The sequence below is a fragment of the Schistocerca americana genome, chromosome 4 (genome assembly GCF_021461395.2).
Source record: "Schistocerca americana isolate TAMUIC-IGC-003095 chromosome 4, iqSchAmer2.1, whole genome shotgun sequence".
NCBI lineage: Eukaryota > Metazoa > Arthropoda > Insecta > Orthoptera > Acrididae > Schistocerca > Schistocerca americana.
In genome coordinates, this window is record NC_060122.1 from 839,337,870 (window position 1) to 839,357,856 (window position 19,987).

Sequence of the window (19,987 nt, forward strand, 5' to 3'; positions counted from 1 at the left end):
TACACCGAATAGAACGTTCTTCTCTCTCGGCAGAGCGACATGGCCGTCCGGAGCCCGGTGCTCTTGCGACTGTACGTTCTCGTCATCACCGCTGCCAGCAGTCACTTACAGTGCCTACTTTCTCGATAAGCCTTTCTGCAGTATGCAGAAGGAACATCAAGCTTCTCGTAGGCCTATTACACGACCTTTTGCGTTGGTCGATGATTGCGTCTTTGGCGCCTTAAACGCATTCTTGGCTGGCTCATAAAGTCCAGTCTCAAAGGTGATTAATGGTCACGACCGTTATGGCGTGCATTCAGAGCCAAACTGATTTGCATCCTCATTGTGACGCAACTACTACCACTCTTATGCGATTGGTGCAAAATGTGAATAGACATCATATTTCAGAACTAGAGACACTCCTACCAACTTTCGTTTACGTCGGGCAACTCCTTCCTAGTCCTGCGATTTTTTTTTTCCGTCAGCGTACTTGCTATCAGAGTGAGTGCACAGGAAGTATAGTGAGACTTCAAACGGGGCGTAGTTTCAGGACCGTACTAATCCCGGCATTCACTCAGTGATGCAGGAGTGACTTGTATGTTGGTCCACCGTTAGTGGCCTTATTGCAACAGAACGTAGAGGGACACGCAGACTTGGAAACGTACTATTAGGTATCACAGACCAGAGAATCTAGTCACAGGCATGCTGAACGTGACCTCAACAGGCAAAATTTCTGCTGTTGTTCAGGTATATTGTCTGAGTACGACGGTTTAAGGAGTGTGTAGACAGCGGCGGCTCGTTACAAAGTATCCTTTCTTTCAGGAGTGCTAGTTCTGCAAGGTTCGCAGGAGAGCTTCTGTCAAGTTTGGAAGGTAGGAGACGAGGTACTGGCAGAAGTAAAGCTGTGAGTACCGGGCGTGAGTCGTGCTTCGGGAGCTCAGTTTTAATCTGCCACGAAGTTTCGTTACAAAGTACTTCATTACGATCACTTTCTTTCCTCCATTTATCTCGCTATCTGAATTGCACTCAGACCGTCGGCATTACCGTGTAAATGTCGACGATATGCGCTGCATGTTTTTAGGAGAAATGAACCTTTTCCAAGCATACATGGTACCTGCTGCTGGAAAAAGTAACGCCCACATTACTCTTCGACCTAAAACTTGCATTCGGTATCAGTTCATCTTGTCTCGGATACATCTTTCCAGCAGGCCAGCAGTGACTCTGCAGTGATGTGCAGCAGTGTGTGTGTGTGTGTGTGTGTGTGTGTGTGTGTGTGTGTGTGTGTGTGCTGAGGTGTTGCGGGCCGCAGTGACGGACCACCACGACGCGGCACTTTCGCTTCTGCCTGACGGCCGTATCGTCGCTCTGCGTTTTGCGTTCTTCGTTTTGGTGGCTGTGTACTACAGGGCTTTCCACTGCTGTGAAGGTGTTCTCACAGAAACAGCGGTACGTGGTGTGACGAACCGCATACTGTAATTACATAACTACTCGAGTTGACGCGACTCTTACATCAAAACTCAGAATGTATCCCTGAATTTCATCGGTAGATTTCTGGTTCAGCTTGTAATGATGACGACTGCTTCAGTGAAAACTTATTTCAGGATATCATGCCGTAAGACGTTAAAAAGTGAGTATGAGAAAGGAACTTAAGTTTTTGACATTTCTACCACCAAATTACTGCCGTCTGTGGTATAATCTCAATAAATATGGATCTCTAAGCACTTACTGTTAAATTTCCAAGCAATGTTCACAGCAATAAATCCTATAACTTTCTGTTCATTTATTATTTGTCCGTATTTCTGCTGTTTATCAGCTGTGCACAGATATAAAAATTTCACTCTCTCGCGAAGGTACCTTCGAAACCAGTTCCCTGCGTCGGTCATTTGATCGAATAGCTGCGTCTGTAAAATGAGTTTTCATTGTGGACTAGCACAGTTTCAGCACTATGCTGGAATACACACCTGCACAAAAAATAAATGAAAACTGCGTATGGCTTATCTGGCCAGGACTCCCCTGCTGAGGAGTTCGGCCGCCTGCTGCGAGCCATTTCGTTTGCCGGCACTTCCGTCGAATAAAGGAAATGTCAACGGTGACGCAGCTGTCCCTACCGATATCGTTTTATGCAACCCACAATGTTATATGTAGCCTCCAAACGCTGCGGGAGGTTCTCATACTCTCTCTTTCGCTACATGCAAAGTAATAGTGCTTCAGAAAAGAATAATGGACGAGACTATTTGTAGGAAATTTAATCAAAATGGTTCAAATGGCTCTGAGCACTATGGGACAACTGCTGAGGTCATTAGTCCCCTAGAACTTAGAACTAGTTAAACCTAAGTAACCTAAGGACATCACAAACATCCATGCCCGAGGCAGGATTCGAACCTGCGACCGTAGCGGTCTTGCGGTGGAGGAAATTTAGTGTACTTAAATTCCGTACTGGGATCCGTTTTCGCTTGAGGCTTTAGTTGTCGAATAATTCAAGAAAAACGTACAAGATTGACCTGCAAAGGCACCCTACTCACACACTCTCCCCCCCCCCCCTCCACCCCTCCATCCCGGTCATGGTTTCTAGTATGTTCTGGGTGGTATTCGCTCCTACGAACATTTGCGAGTGCACGAATTATTTCCCACATTGGAAATTTTTTGACCTTCATTCAGTGGCATTACGCCACTGGCTTAGTCGATCACTCGAAAATTGTAAAACTGATGTTTGTGTAAATTTTATGTAACAATTTTGCGAATTTAAGCAGCAGAAAAAAATTATATTGTTTTACTCATCAGTTCTTCTGACTACGAAACTACTGTGTTTCTACGGGTTAAATTTGTATCGAATTACCTGCCTAATTAGTTTTAGCGTAACGTTTACAAAAGTCGTTTTTCTTTCGGTACCTTCACGGGCACGTTTAAATTAATAATGCTAACGAAACAACCGACTATGCTGGTGGTGTAAGAGTCCAATCGATACTGACCAGAAAAGGTGGAATATCGGAAACAATTCGTGTAGTCAGACATGTTTGTACTGTGGTATTAGGGCTTTCCCGGCACGAATCCACCCGGCGGATTAGTGTCGAGGTCCGGTGAGCTGGCCAGTCTGTTGATGGTTTTTAGGCGGTTTTCTATCTGCCTCGGCGAATGCGTGCTGGTTCCCCTTATTCCGCCTCAGTTTCACTATGTCGGCGATTGCTGCACAAAACAAGTTCTCCACATACGAGTACAGCACCATTGCTGTACCACGCAAACATAGGGGCTACACTCGTCTGGTGTGAGACGTTCCCTGGGGGGTCCACCGGGGTCCGAACCGCACAATAACCCTGGGTTCGGTGTGGGGCGGCAGAGGGGTGAAGTGGACTGCGGTAGTCGTCGTGGGGTTGCGGACCACTGCGGCTGCGGCGGGGACGGAACCTCTCCGTCGTTTCTAGGCCCCCGGTTAACATAGCATAACATAACATAACATAACTGTGGTATGAGGGAGTGTCAGGAACAGTACACTAGGGCTCCTGAGTGGTGACGGTTGAGTATGGGGGTGGAGGTGCGTTTGAAGGTCACATTTGTACATTTCCTTGAGTAGCTCGAAATCCGTTGCCTCTGGCGAGAAACGTATCCCTGTAGAACATTTAACTACATTAAACGTCGTACAAAAGGGTCATGTTCGTTTTTCTGCAGGACTAACAGTTTGCGTGTATCAAAACGAATATATAGTGGAGGCTTGGGGGGGTGGGGGTGGGGGGATGAGTGGGTTGGTCGCTGATGGTGTCTGAGCATTTATGTAATGTGTCTGTGTGGATGGATGACAACAGAGCGACACAATGACACAATCAGTGTTTCCGTGGTAAAACAGAAACAGGAGGAATGCACCAGTGTGGAATAGGTTCAAATGGCTCTGAGCACTTTGGGACTTAACATCAAGGGTCATCAGTCCCTAGAACTTACAACTACTTAGACCTAACTAACCTAAGGACATCACACACATCCATGCCTGGTCGTGCGGTCCCAGACTGAAGCGCCTAGAACCGCTTGGCCACTACGGCTGGCTGTGGAATAGGTGTGAGTGTGTGTTTAGTGAGTGAGTAGGATGACTGTGTATAAGTTGGACGTAGATTCATCCTAACAGATTTCTTTTACCGTTAACTGCCTTCCGCTCTTGTATAATGTGTGTAACTGTAAAGCAGAAGTGGAACGAGTATCGCCCGTTGTGCTGCGTTAATGTTGTTGTGAATGACCGCGGTGTTACAGTGGGAGAGGACGGTGTACGGACGTGGTACAGGCTACAGTGGCGGCGAGGCTACAGTGGCGGTGCGGCGCGGCGCAGGTAGGCCTACCCACCGCTGGCCGTGGTCGCGCCCCAGCCGGTGGCGGTGAGCGTGGGCGGGTCGCCGCCCTCCGTGTACAGGCAGGCGGGGAACACGGAGTCCGAGAACTGCACCCGCCGGTCCAGCCTCAGGAGCGCGATGTCGTTGGCGTAGTAGGGCCGCTTGTAGCCCGGGTGGACGACCACCTCCTTCACTCCGTACATGGAGTCACTGCCCTCCGTGGGCGGGATCTCCAGCGTCCCGATCTGCACCCGCAGAGGTCTCCTCCTGCAATCCAAACATCCGGGATTATCCCTGCTTTAATGTAGAACAGATTCTCTCACGTGGATGCCAGTCTCTTTAACGACCGTAAACGGTACCTCTAAGCAAATTTGTCACAAGGAATTAGACAGACAAGACAATTAACTTTTATTTACTGTTTTCAAATCAAGAGCATTACTTTACATTAATACTTGTTCCATAGATCATGAATACGGCATTTCGTAATGATATATATTACAATTGCCACTTCATATCTAAAAATTCATCTATTGAGTATAAGGAGTTATCATTCACAAATTCTTTCAACTTGCTTTTAAATGTTGGTTGGCTATCTGTCAGATTTTTAATGCTATTTGGGAAATAATCAATGGCTTTTGTGGCAGCATAATTCAGCCCTTTCTGTACCAAAGTCAGATTTAGCCTAAAATAGTGAAGATCACCCTTTCTTCTAGTGTTGTAGCTATGAACTTCACTATTATTTTTGAACTGGCATGGGTTATCAACAACAAATTTTATAAGTAAGTATATGTATTGCGAAGGTACTGCGAATATCCCGAGTTCCTTAAATAAATGTCTGCCAGGTGATCTTGGGTAGACTCCAGCTATTATTCTGATTACTCGCTTTTCTGCAATGAATACTTTTTCTGTTAGTCATGAATTACTCCAAAATATGATACCATTTGAAGACAGTAAATGAAAATAGCCATAACAGGCTAATTTACTGATACGTTTATCAGCAAAATTTCCAGTAACCCAACAGTATATGTATATGAACATAACCGTTTCAGCAGACCATCAATGTGTTTCTTCCAATTCGGTTTCTCATCAATGCACACTCCCGAAATTTTGAATATTCGGTCTTAGCAACAGGTTTCTGTTCAAAGTCAATATTTATCAATGGCGATACGCCATTTATTGTACAGAGTTATGCACACTGTGTTTTCTGAAAATTTACCGAGAGTCCATTTGCAGAGACCCACTTCATAATTTTCTGAAAGACATTGTTTACAATTTCCTCAGCTAACTCTTGTTTGTTGGGTGTCATTACTATAATTTTATCATCAGCATCTTCATGAATATAGAGTGGCAACCCATTAATATATATTAAGAACAATAAGGGACCCAAGACTGAACCCTAAGGGACACCATTTTTGATGCCTCCCCAGTTAGAGCTCTCTGCTGATTTTTGCAGACTATCCATACTGTTAATCTGAACCTGTCATGTACAACAACCATTTAAACTTAAACGTGATATTATTATCAAAATCACGTTGCAAAATTATAGCTTCATTGTGAGCATCATGAAAAATATTCAATATAACATCTTATTTATGAACAATGAAATAAAATTAGTATCAAACCTTCATCACCTGAAGTTATGAGCGCAAGGAGACAATATCTTATTGCAGCACAGACGTGATGTTCATGATTTCTATGTGTTGTATTAAAATACGTTACTTAAAAACTTATCTCAAGTGGCTACTTGATCTGAAGAATCTTTATTTAAACAACTTTTTGAAGTGCTCGAGTTATATGTATTCCGTTGAAACAGGCAAATTGAAACCCCTTCTCTTCCCAGAAATGTTTCGTTTGAACCATTAATTGTCAACTAAAATTTATTAATAACTGAAGAAAGTTTATAAGGAGTTTGCTCTTCATTTGTAACACTTAAGAAATGTGTAACTACCGTACTTCCACTGAACATTCTTAAACTGAAATCACAGATACAAAATCCGGAAAGAGCGCAAAATTACGTATCGGACGATCGTCTATTATAGGTCTACGAAATATGAAGTACCTGACGTAACAGGAGCATCAGAAAAGTGTTTGGTACATTTTTCATGGGGAACTAACTCTGAGGAAACACTGAGAATTCTGTAAAAAGCGTACCGCAGTAGGAGAGTGGATATTAAAAGTCAATTTCTCAGCGATATTTGGACTGTTTTGGAAGGAATCCTATTAATTTTCTGTGCCAACTTGTTATTTGTGGTCGAGACTAGGTTCCATTTGTTAACGAAGGAAAGCAGCAGACCAAAGCAGAGGGTGCAAGCAGATGGCTCTGCACCAAAACAGGTGAAGTTCAACTCGTCGGCTGGAGCGAAGTATATCAAACAAGTGAATAAATGGATTTTGCAAATGATGAAAAACTAATCTATACTCATAATAAATCTCTAAAACCACCGTGTGTCTGTCTGTTAATCTTTCAACACGCTAATCTCCAAACGCGCTAGACGAATTTTCATGGGGTTTCCTAAGATAACGTCAGCAAATTTTAGTAAAACTTTATTGTATGTCTGTCTGTCTGTCTCCACATGCTAATCCCGAAAATTACTATACGGACTTGTATGGTGTTTTCATTGGTAGCTTCAGCGTAGATAAAAGAAGTGTAGGCGACGATTTGCGAGTACCCATATTTTATTCTTCCAGTATTTTAGAGCGAGAGTCCTTACAGGGTTAGTGATTTGCAACAAACTTTATTCGCAATTTCAAACCTTTACGAAAATTGTTCTCATTACAACTCCCATATAATGATGAAACGAAAAAAAATAAAGCTTACTGCTTGCTACCTTTTCCCTGTTCGTACGGTGAAACTGTGGCATGAGGCACATCGTTTTAATTTATTGTTGATTACTGATAACTGTATTCACGATATATTTTTCAGACAGTGTTCACATATGGCTCTGAATAAATGTGCAAAATTATAGAATTGCGCGGCACATAGTTCAGGAGAAATGACGTAAACAAAATGCTTCAAATGGCTCTGAGAACCATGGGACTTAATATCTGAGGTCATCAGTCCCCTAGAACTTAGACCTACTTAAACTTAACTAACCCAAGGACATCACCGACATCCATGCCCGAGACAGGATTCGAACCTGCGATCGTAGTGGTCGCGCGGTTCCAGACTGAAGCGCCTAGAACCGCTCGGCCACAGCGGCCGGCTGACGTAAACACTGAGATGCATGAAAATCCGCTGCATTTCGCATGACTCTTGAATGTATTACTTCTTTGATATTAACTCTGTTCGCAACGCATGTAGCACATAGTAGACACATGTGCCGCTGAATTTATCTACAAAATTATATCATTCTATCGTACAGGGAGAGGGAGAGCAGGAGATCGACAGAGAAAGAGGGGGGACAGCAGATGGACAGAGAGATGGACACAGGATTGGGGTGGTGGTGGAGGAGGTGGACAGAGATGAGGGAGAGAAGAAGGTGGGCAGGGAGGCGGACAAAAGAGATGGACAGAGAGAGGGGCAGGGAACAAATTGACGAATAGAAATGAAATAAATACATGCCCGGGCAGCTTCTGCTAGTCAGCTAGTCTTTCATAAAGACGAGGCACATGCTTACAGAGCCGCTTTGGTGATGCAAAAGTAAGGGATTTTAAGTATAAATTGTTGGAACGTACACACTCTTCAACAGAATACATAGCCTCTAACTTAAATCTTATGCAGAACCTAAAGAAACTTGTGGCTGGAAAATATTTCGAGTTCAATGGAAAGGTAGCTGAGGCCGTAGATGGGTGTTTTGCAGACCTTACAGAATCACACTTCAGGTCTGGCGTCTAATCTTTTCGACCGGAAAAACGTTGAAAAAGAGCATTGACCCAAAAGTGAACAAGTGCGTTAGTGACCAAAGAAACACTGCCTCTCACTTGCAGGCCGACAGCTTCTTATTTTGTCCTTATAGAATACGTTCCATGAACATTTTGTTGTACATCCGAACGTAAGTTACCGTACCTAGCGTATTTGGTACGTTCTGTCTTGGCAGTACTACAGTCTTCTAAATCTGTTGGGATTGTTGCTATGCAAGCTATCTATGCTAATGAAGTGCTGAAATAAGAAAAAGAGTACGTGACATTTACATTCGTGTTAACACACATTCACTGGCAGCAATTTGTTGATATTCACACTAGGTTAAACAGTTACTTTTTTCAGGACATCTATTTTTTTATATTTGACAGGTCTGAAAGTTTTAATTAAAGCATGGGTGCTTATGTTCTTAGGTTTAACACAGCGATTCAAAGCACTGATAAATACAAGTGGCAATGGATGGAGGGCTCATCCAAGAATTGATGCTGTCCGGCTCATAAATTGCTTGCTTAGAATTCATTCAAGTAAAAATACAGTCGTACAGGTATATGATAAGAAAACGCGAAGGGACTAAAGTTGGTATCGGCTTCTTACAACACACATTCGCCGTTGAAGCAGAGTTCGGTGGAAGGGGGAAACCTTTACCTCGCCGACAGCGAGGTGGCTGCTGCAGAGCACCCGGGGAAACACGACGAACGGCGGCCGTCGCCGCCTGTTTAGGAAACCACCGCAGCATTCATTTAAAGTGGTTAAGGGCAACCCTGGATAACCGAAATAACGCGACTGGACAAGTGTGTGAACTTTCTCCTAGTTCTGGAACTGTAGGCGCACTGAAGGGCGACTACCTCGTTTGGTGGTGTTGCCACCGTAAAGTAGAAGTGGAACTGAAAAATGCGGATAAGCACACTGTGAAAAGTGGCTCATTTAAACTTTACAGTATTGATAATGCAGTGTAATTCAGTTTAAAGCACTTAAATGTTAATACAATTCCACGCTGCAAATATGGAGCGAATTTAGATGTTGTTTCTGTAGTTAGAATTGATTTCACGTTGAGCTCTAGAACAGATGTAGTAGGTCTCGGGTACGGGAGTGTGTAGGTAAAGTTAATTGATTAATCTGGGATGCAAATACTGCGACCAGAAATAGGATGGCAGGTATACTGAGGTGATAAAAGTCACGGGACAGCGATGTGCACGAACACAGATGATGATAATGTCGTGTACACAGGATACAGAAGGGTAGTGCATTGGCAGGTCTGCCGTTTGTAGTCAGTTGATTTACGTGATAAAGTTTCCGACTTATGACGGGAATGAACAGACTTTGAACGCTGAATGGTAGTTGGAGCTAGACGCATGGGACGTTCCATTTCGGAAATAGTTAGGGAATACAGTGTTCTGAAATTCACAGTGTCAACGGTTATCCGGAAACCCCGAATTCCAGGCATTACCTCCCACCACGGACAATGCAATGGCCGTCTGTCTTCACTTGACGACCGAAAACATCGGCGTTTGCTTAGAAATGTCAGTGCTAACAGACACGAAACACTGTGTAAGATAATCGCAGTAATCGATGTGGGACGAATGACGCAGCAATCCGTTAGGACAGTGTGGCGAAGTTTGGCGTTAGTGGTCCACGGCAGCAGGTGACCGCCTCGGAGTGCCTTTGCTAACAGCACGACTTCGCCTGTAGCGCCTGTGCTGGGCTCGTGAATGTATCGGCTGGAAGACTGTTGCCTGGTCACACGAGTCCCGATTTCAGTTGGTTAGAGCTGATGGTAGGGATCGAGTGTGGTGCAGACCGCGCGAAGCTGTGGACCCAAGTTGGCAACAGGGCACTGTGCAAGCACTGGAGTGGGCTACGTTTACATGGAATGGAGTGGATCCTCTGGCCAAACTGAACCGATCATTGACTGGAAATAGTTATCTCCGGCTACATGGAGACCATTTGCAGCCATTCATGGAAATCATGTTCCCAAACAACGATGGAATTGTTACGGATGGCAATGCGCGATGTCACCAGACCACTACTGTTCGCGATTGCTTTGAAGAACATTGTGGACAGCTCGGGCAAATGATTTGGCCACCCAGGTCACCCGACATGGGAAATAATCGAGAGATCGCAGACTACTGCAGCGGGAACACTTGCGCAATTGTGGTCGGCTCCAGGGGCAGCGTGATTCAGAGGACCTCCATGCCACGTAGATCCGCTGCACTACGCCGCCGACACGATGTTAGGAACTGCCCCATGACTTTTGTCACCTCAGTGCGTATGCGACACAGTGAGAAGGACGAGGCGGCGGAGGTGCGGCCTCTTCTGGTAGCTCAGTGACTGCCGAGGCAGCAGTACAGTACTCACATGACTCTGTTGGCGCAGCAGTGGGCCGCGGTGAGGACGAACTGGTCGCTGATGAGGGTCCCTCCGCACAGCCAGCTGAGGCCCTCCGTGCCCGCCACGCTGTAGCCCAGGGCCGCCTGCAACACGACAGAGTCTGCTTGTACACTCCACACACTACCTGGTCGAGTGTAGTTTTGAACCGGTACTACGGGTAGCCACTTTCCGTCCCGTTCAACCGGTGTAAGGAGCGACGGGAAAATCCTCAACAGGCCGCTAACCGCCTCTGAAACTCTCACGCAGCTTAAGCGAGTTATGCGATAGGCACGAGAAAAATGATGCGCAGTCTTCCTTCAATAGTGGTTTTCTGCATTTGCGCAATAGTCCTGGGTTGCTCACAAGTACCTCCGTGGTTTCACAAAACGACTGCACGAAAACTATGGGAAATACAGAAAATAGATTCACTGCCAGTGGTCAGAGCGTCTTTCCAAGATTTTTAACTCTTATTACAGGTGATCAATATGGGCGCCGCAAACGTCAAAACAAGCGTGCAGTTCATTGAAGCCCCTTCTGCTTCTTTCAGGCTGCAGAAACGATTGCAGTGCTCTTTGGAAATCTGTCCACTGGGGCCGGCCGCGGTGGTCTAGCGGTTCTAGGCGCTCAGTCCGGAGCCGCGCGACTGCTACGGTCGCAGGTTCGAATCCTGCCTCGGGCATGGATGTGTGTGATGTCCTTAGGTTAGTTAGGTTTAAGTAGTTCTGAGTTCTAGGGGACTGACGACCATAGATGTTAAGTCCCATAGTGCTCAGAGCCATTTGAACCATTTTTGTCCACTGGGTTGTTTATTTGCAGGTGCTAACTAATTCGATGCGACAATCCAGAGCAGATGAAATGATCGTGTGGCATTGTTGGGCTGGAGGCCCCATCCGGAGAAGTTCGGCCGCCGAGTTGCAAGGCTTACTTCAGGTGATGGCACACTGGGTGACTTGTATGTCGGTGATGATGAATGATGATGAGGACAACAGAATACTCAGTCCACGAGCGGAGAAAACCTCCAATCCGCCCGCGAATCGAACCCGGGACCGCCGCATGATAGGCAAAGCGCGTTACCACTCAGCTAAGCAGGCGGACTGCACAGCAGAGCCGGCCGAAGTGGCCGAGCGGTTCTAGGCGCTACAGTTTGGAACCGCGCGACCGATACGGTCACATGTTGGAATCCTGCCTCGGGCATGGATGTGTGTGATGTCCTTAGGTTAGTTAGGTTTAAGTAGTTCTAAGTTCTAGCGGACTGATGACCTAAGATGTTAAGTCCCATAGTGCTCAGAGCCATTTGAACCATTTGAAAATTCTGAAGCTGATTTCAGAGGCCAGGCGAAACAGAAGGTTTTACGTTTTTCATACAATTATCGGCTTGAACGTGGCGGAGCTGAATAAAACACACAGAATTGTTCCTGATACGAAACATCGCGGATGAGGATTCCTGACAGTTGGCTACAGGACGGAACAGCTTCGCCAAAGCACGGATGTGCGAACTACCGCATCTGTAAGGGCAGGCTCTTCCTTTGTTGGAGTCAGATGCAAATTATTTGTAGAAGACGTGCTTGCAGAACAAATCTCCGTGTTGAAGTGTCGGCAATCTCTGTAAGATATCCACCACAGGCAGTAGCCACACATAACACCTTGCAGTGTAAATTATGTAGTGGTACAGTAACACGAAGACTGGTATGTGAGTCTGTGCAGTAAATCATAAGCAGTGGAATACGCCTGACATTATTGTGACACACAACGAGCTGGACGCGCCAGAAGAGGCTCAGTCAGGTTGTGACGCTTCTCCTGCAGAATCTGCAGCCGTGGCGTGTGCAGAGCTTCCCGCAGGCGTCGATGGTGTGCGGCTGAGGTTGCCACAGCGCACACGACTGTCGAGTTGGTGGCACACGTGTAGAGTCCCACTCCCCTAGCTCCTCAGTAAGCAGCGTGACCGGGCTGAGGTCACTCCGTTCCAGTCCTGCTACCTAAGAAAAGTCGTTGGCAGTACGGGGCATCGAACCCATGTGCTCTGCATCGCAGCCAGACACACTGACTACCGAGCCGCGGAGGCGGGCTTCCCAGCTAAGACTGTGAGACATTCAGATGAAACTTGGAACAAACTGAATAGGTCCAGCTTTTTTAAAAAAAAAAATTTCTCGACCTATTTTCAGTGCTCTTATTTTTGACCGTTCGTCAACTCCATGTTTCTAAACAAGGCCGATGTGGTGTTGACGTTACTGGTGGATAAGGACGTCTGTTGTATATGCTGAGGGTGATTTAAGTCAGCCACGAAGAACACCATTCTGCCTGATATGGCTCTAGCATAGTACCTAGTGCTCACTCCCTGGGAGACTTGCGTGGCGTGCATCGACACGGACCGTGTAAAGTGTACTTACAAGAATGTATAATGTTGTAAGCAAAAGCATTTTCTTAGACTTACCATATGTGGAAACTCCGCCTGTCGAGCTTTCTCGCCGTAGAGGATGTGGTACGTCAGACCATCGCGTTGACTCCTGTAGGACTTGCAGGCTGTGTAAGAGAAGAAACAAGGCTCTCAGTAGTTCCATAGCATCTGACGATATCTCTGAAATTCGTTAGTATTTTTTGTTGTACTGAAACTTAAAAATAATTGTGTTCGTATTCGGTTCTATGCAAGTCGAAGGAAACTATTTTACACAGGATAGATACTAGGCAATGAATACGTGAAGACGGAGCGACTTTTCATGCAGAGTGGTTCGTATTTACTGTTCTGCCAGTTTCCACGAAGAACCGAGGAACATAAGAAATAAATACATCTGCAATATCGGATGCAACATACTTTCTACAAACAAGCATGTAATGAGATCGTTTATCGACATGATTACTTGCACTTCATACAATTTGAGACAACTATCTATCTGTGTAATTGCCATGATTAGTATTGTTTGGATTCTCGACCGTCTCATCAGTGGTTTTCTTGAGTCTGAATCGCCAGGTAGTCTGAAATTTACTGCACAATAAGGGCCCTAAACTAATTTAGGTCGTACTTAGAGACAATTTAAGTGGATTGTTCTCTAGCTGCCATGTCTGTGTTGCAGTGATGTGCTGAATAGCACATCAGTATGGGAGTTTTCACAAACAGGTGGTTTCGTCATCTCTTTCCGACACCCGTGGTTTTATTTGTTTAGCATAAGTGATTTTTGTTGTAGGTGAGGGAAATGCAAATTTGCGGAGTTTTCGCTGTTAGAGCATGCTTAAAATATCTACCAAAGGCCGAGGTAGCAGAACCAGCATATTCACCCGCCTTTTGGAAGCTCCTCTGTCGAAAGATGAAGAGGAAAGAGGTACTCAGCATCTACATCTACATCCATACTCCGCAAGCCACTTGACGGTGTGTGGCGGAGGGTACTTTGAGTACCTCTATCGGTTCTTCCTTCTATTGCAGTCTCGTATTGTTCGTCGAAAGAAAGATTGTCGGTATGCCTCTGTGTGGACTCTAATCTCTCTGATTTTATGCTCCTGGTCTTTCCGCGCGAGATATACGTAGGAGGGAGCAATATACTGCTTGACTCTTCGGTGAAGGTATGTTCTCGAAACTTCAACAAAAGCCCGTACCGAGCTACTGGGCGTCTCTCTTGCAGAGTCTTCCACTGGAGTTTATCTATCATCTCCGTAACGATCTCGCGATTACTAAATGATCCTGTAACGAAGCGCGCTGCTCTCCGTTGGATCTTCTCTATCTCTGCTATCAACCCTATCTGGTACGGATCCCACACCGGTGAGCAATACTCAAGCAGTGGGCGAACAAGTGTACTGTAACCTACTTCCTATGTTTACGGATTGCATTTCCTTAGGATTCTTCCAATGAATCTCAGTCTGGCATCTGCTTTACCGACAATTAATTTATATGGTCATTCCATTTTAGGTCACTCCTAATGCCTGCTCCCAGATAATTTATGGAATTAACTGCTTTCAGTTGCTGACCTGCTATTCTGTAGCTAAATGATAAGGGATCTATCTTCCTATGTATTCGCAGCACATTACACTTGTCTACATTAAGATTCAGTTGGCATTCCCTGCACCATGCGTTAATTCGTTGCAGATCCTCCTGCATTTCAGTACAATTTTCCATTGTTACAACCTCTCGATATACCACAGCATCATCCGCAAAAAGCCTCAGTGAACTTCCAATGTCATCCACAAGGTCATTTATGTATATTGTGAATAGCAACGGTCCTACGACACTCACCTGCAGCACACCTGAAATCGCATTCGGGAGGACGACGGTTCAATCCCGCGTCCGGCCATCCTGATTTAGGTTTTCCGTGATTTCCCTAAATCGCTCCAGGCACATGCCGGGATGGTTCCTTTGAAAAGGGCACGGCCGACTTCCTTCCCCATCCTTCCCTAATCCGATGAGACCGATGACCTCGCTGTCTGGTCTCCTTCCCCAAACAACCCAACCCAACACCTGAAATCACTCTTACTTCGGAAGACTTCTCTCCATTGAGAATGACATGCTGCGCTCTGTTATCTAGAAACTTTTCAATCCAGTCACACAATTGGTCTGATAGTCCACATGCTCTTACTTTGTTCATTAAAGGACTGTGAGGAACTGTATCGAACGCCTTGCGGAAGTCAAGAAACACGGCATCTACCTAGGAACCAGTGTCTATGGCGCTCTGCCTCGTGGACGAATAGCGCGAGCTGGGTTTCACACAATCGTCTTTTTCGAAACCCGTGCTGATTCCTAGAGAGTAGATTTCTAGTCTCCAGAAAAGTCATTATACTCGAACATAATACGTGTTCCAAAATTCTGCAACTGATCGACGTTATGCTTACATTGAGCAATTCGAGGAGACAACACGATGCTGTTTCTGGAGAAATTCGAACGCAAACACCTCTAGGTGAGTTTGTTAAATGCCGCTTCCGTGGCGGTATTTCTGCGGGTGAAATCAGGCACTGATTATCACCTGCGGGAGGAAGCGCCTGCGGGCGCTGTCATTATCTCTCACGCCCAGCCAGCAAGAACAGGCCCCACGCAAATACCAGCTCGCCTGGCCTTCACCTTCGCCGCCGCCACCGGAGCTGCTGCTGCTGCTCGCCACACGTCGTGGCAGGTGGGCGCCCGTCCACTGCGCAGCGGGCCGCCAAGAGCCCATCACCGCGGCGCTTTCTGCTGACAGTGTTTCTAATTGCGGGTCGTCGCTCCGCTGTTACGACTGTCTCCTTGAATTGCTCAATGTGAGCATAAGGCACGGTTTTCTAGTACACCCCACAAGCTCATGTACCGAGGTGTGACCTTCGGTTTTCTTCGTGACAGTATAAATACAGGATGTACATAACGTCCGGGACCACTTTCAATTATTTGTTGCACAAAAACAAAACATTGTACAGTGTTGTGTACATAGTTCCGCGTAGTCAGTGCGTACACAACTTTCCCACTAGCGCGCGCCCCGCTAGCACAACAGCGCAGGCGCAGCGCTCGTCCGTCTCCGCACTACGAGATGGCGCTGCCATAGAGACGGACCAAATTCTGCTTCCGCCGATCCGCGTATTAATATGTAACGCAGCCAATGAGATCGCTGCTAACGTAGAACCTTCTCTCCTTGCGGATCACACTCGCTCACCGATACCCGAACGCTCGAGGTATTATAACGAGCGTACAGACCTCCGATTACCAGTCTGCATTAGTCTGTACCAGTCTATAGTCAAGTTTCAGTCTGCGCCTAATAAGATTACCATATTCCTTTACATAGGCATGAAGATAAATGACTAGACACTTTGTCAAGTATCAGAGATATGTGAGAATAAGATTAACGTACCAAGACCAAAGGAACTTCAGATTGTCAATTGTAAACAGCATCCTGAATCAAGTTACGTAATTCCTACTTCGACATGTTGCAGCAACGGATGATGCCTCAAATGCATTCGGACTCTCCGTTCATCTTTCAGACATCACCGTCAATCTGCTACTCTAAGCGTGCAAGTGGCATTTCTATCGTCTGACCTAACGGCAGAAGATAAACACGCCACAATAAAACCACGAGACATATTGCTGACACTTGCCTACTTCGTTAGAGCGACAAGTCAAATAATCTGATGGTGTGTGTACCGAAGGTCTTACAGTACGCACGCCACATACAGATATCATACATATGTCATTTTGAAGAGAAGCCCTGAAAGTTTTTCTTTTTTTCTTTTTTTTTTTCATGTATACCGTCACAGCATAGTTTGGTAATTTGCCGACAGTCAGCGCTAGTAGGAAACATGTCACACGAAACTGTACAGGCCATTCTTTTTCGCCGAGAGCACTGTCACTGGATACTCCTACTTGGACATGCTGCAGCGATGGCGGATGCCTCAAATGCATTCAGACTCTCCGTTTATCTTTCAGCCGGATGGGGCTCCACCCCGTTCTCATCGTGAAGTTCGCGGGTACCTCAACACGGAGCTGCCGCATCGATGGATCGGCCGTGCTACAGAAGAGGACAGTTGTTCCATGAAATGGCCTCCCCGATCACCAGATCTCACTCCGTGTGACTTTCTTCTGTGGCGACACATTAAAGATCTGGTGTGTGTACCGCCTCTACCACGTGATGTAGCAGACCTCCGGGAGAGAATACGGGAAGCGACTGTCACAGTCGACGATGCCATGCTGGGACGGGTATGGCAAGAATTCGATTACCGTATTCACGTCTGCCGGGTCACTGATGATTCGCATATCGAATGTTTGTAAAAATATCTTTCAGTGTTTCTCTTCAAAATGCAATATGTATGACATCTATACAATGTTTAGCTCTTGTGCAATAAATAATTGAAAGTGTTCCCGGACTGAATATACATCCTGTATATTGAAATACCTCACTATTGTCGCATAATTAATAACTAACTACACATACATCGTATTTACTGACCAGTTAAAGGCGAATAGCGACAATAAGCACGGTTAGACCATTTTTTTGCGTTAATTGCACGAAAAAGTCGACATATTTCTCGCGCCGAAACTAGTGGCTGTGGAAGTCTATGCTAGTTTTTCATGTTTCAAACATTCAGCATTATACAACTCAATGTCACAGGCTCATGCCGGATACGCAGTATTGTTCGCTGAGTTACCAGCAATTATATACATGAAGGTAATTTTCACAATTTTCGTAAAAAATATATGGTCGCAGAAAAATGTGAGTAGAGATGGATATGAATAAAATGTTGCAGTCTAAACTCAATTCGAAATTACGAACTATCCCTCATGTTGTTCAGCAAGTCGACAAATTCGGGTAAGGTTGTGTGTGACCGTGCGGGGAGGCAACAGTGTTGACCGGCGTACAGCTCCCGTCATTATCCAGGGTCACCTTACCGCTGGGCGGTACATCGAACGGATCCTGTTGCATCATGCAGTGACTGCTGCGTAGTGCGGGGTACCGGAATTACTTCTCATGCACGATAATGCCGGGGTTCATGTGGCGGGAGCCACCAGGTATGTGTCGCGAAACCTGGATATTGAAGTAACAGAATGGGCAGGGCTGAGTCCCGACCTAGACCCCATCGAGCATGTGTGGGACACCCTTGACGGACGTGTTTGTGGTCTCCTGCTGCACCACACACTTTCCAAAATCGCTCGAGGGGTCTCACTGAAGAACTGAAACGGTTGCCACAGGGTGACCCTTGTAGACTTACATCTAGCATACCATGTAGTTGTCAGGCCATATTGAACGCACACGGATGTGATACACGTTGCTGAAGCTCTCAAAGTCCAATGAAAAGCACCCATGATCACTGGGTGAATGTCCGGCCGCGGTGGCCAAGCGGTTCTAGGCGCTTCAGTCCGGAACCGCTGACTGCTACGGTCGCAGGTTCGAATCCTGCCTCTGGCATGGATGTGTGTGATGTCCTTAGGTTAGTTAGATTTAAGTAGTTCTAAGTTCTAGGGGACTGATGACCTCAGATGTTAAGTCCCATAGTGCTCAGAGCCATTTGAACCATTTTGAACTGGGTGAATGATTGTTCCCACTTGTCGGACCTTTCTGTTCTTTTTGTGTAAGTGAAAGGATATAATGATATTTTGTTGTGTTCTTAATTTGTGAAACATATAGGTTTAATTCGCTAGCATACCCAGTCCTCAATTATTGCTCAATGGAAGATGGCAGATGCCCAAAGTGATGTTCCTCTATTCATCTGAGTTGACTCAAGACAACTCATTACCTCGAAAACTACGCATTGCACCAAAAAAAATGTTGTAGATGAAGACTTAATATTAGTTAGGAGAACATCTGTATGTTTTACAACAGGCCACTCCCTAACCTACCTCCTGCGTGGGCAGGGTCAACATTGTATTTTAAAATGCGAACCACCCCTCTCCCAGTCATACCATTTTTATTGCATATTCGAATTCTATGCTAGAAGATGCGTACGGTTCACTGGATCCACCCTTTTCCATTCGTGGTAGATGGCGGTATAATCGACAATTATCAGGTGTGCCTATTTTTGCTATTACGAACCGACGCATTTGATTCTACATTTCATTTACGATAGAAATGCAAACCTTAATGCTATAATGGTTGATATTTACGTGTGAAACATACTTTATGTTGCAATTTTGATTGTATAGTACGGTATTGTTAGCCGTTCCAATGTCTGGATAGATACGACGTTCAGCGTCGTTCAGGAAAAACGACCAGGATGTAATAGTTTTCTGCTCCCAGCAGGATGGTTCAAATGGTTCAGAGGGCTCTGAGCACTATGGGACTTAACATCTGAGGTCATCAGTTCCCTAGAACTTAGAACTACTTAAACCTAACTAACCTAAGGACATCACACACATCCACGCCCGAGGCAGTATTCGAACCTGCGACCGTAGCAGTCGCTCGGTTCCAGACTGTAGCGCCTAGAACCGTACGGCCGCTCCGGCGGGCCCCACCGGGATGGTTGATATCGGTGAGTCTCCTTGCTTCTCACCACTGGGGTGCTTGATTTCAGTGGGTATCCACGGCAGGTGCGCCTGTCGCTGTCGCTTCGTGGACGTTTTACCTCATTACAATGGTTGTGGTTTGTATTCCGCCGGCAGCCGCGTAGCGGCCAGCGCGAGAGTTATAACAGTTGGATGGAAACACACACCGAAATCAGTCAGCCTGATGGGGGATTCGAGGGCGGCTACCCAAATTAACCATTCTGATGGTTTGAGGACTCAACACGTCAGAACACTGTTGCGGAAGCAACGAAAAAAAGCATGGCAAATTCAGAAGAACGCAAAATCCCCAAGACTGGTTAAGTTTCACGGAAGCTCGAAATTTAGTGCGGACGTCAATGCGAGATGCTTTTCATAGTTTCCACAATGAAACATTGTCTCAAAATACGGTAGAAAACCGAAACAGATTCTGGTCGTCTGTAAATTACACCAGTGGCAAAAAACAGTTAATACCGTCACTGCGCGACAGGGATGGAAATGTTACCGATGATGGTGCCACTAAAGCGGAGTCACTAAATACAGTTTTTCGTAATTACT

General features: G+C 45.8%; 1 protein-coding gene across 1 annotated transcript in view; it reads right to left on the minus strand.

Moving 5' to 3' along the window:
- The window catches only part of LOC124612837 (serine protease persephone-like), a 42,335-nt gene that overhangs the window by 6,722 nt on the left and 15,626 nt on the right, over nucleotides 1-19,987 (minus strand). Inside the window, exons 3-5 of the mRNA XM_047141263.1 lie at nucleotides 12,947-13,035; nucleotides 10,504-10,619; nucleotides 4,303-4,556 (exon numbers count right to left, since the gene is read on the minus strand). Of these exons, the coding sequence (XP_046997219.1) occupies nucleotides 4,303-4,556; nucleotides 10,504-10,619; nucleotides 12,947-13,035 (459 nt within the window). The remainder of the gene's footprint in view (nucleotides 1-4,302; nucleotides 4,557-10,503; nucleotides 10,620-12,946; nucleotides 13,036-19,987) is intronic.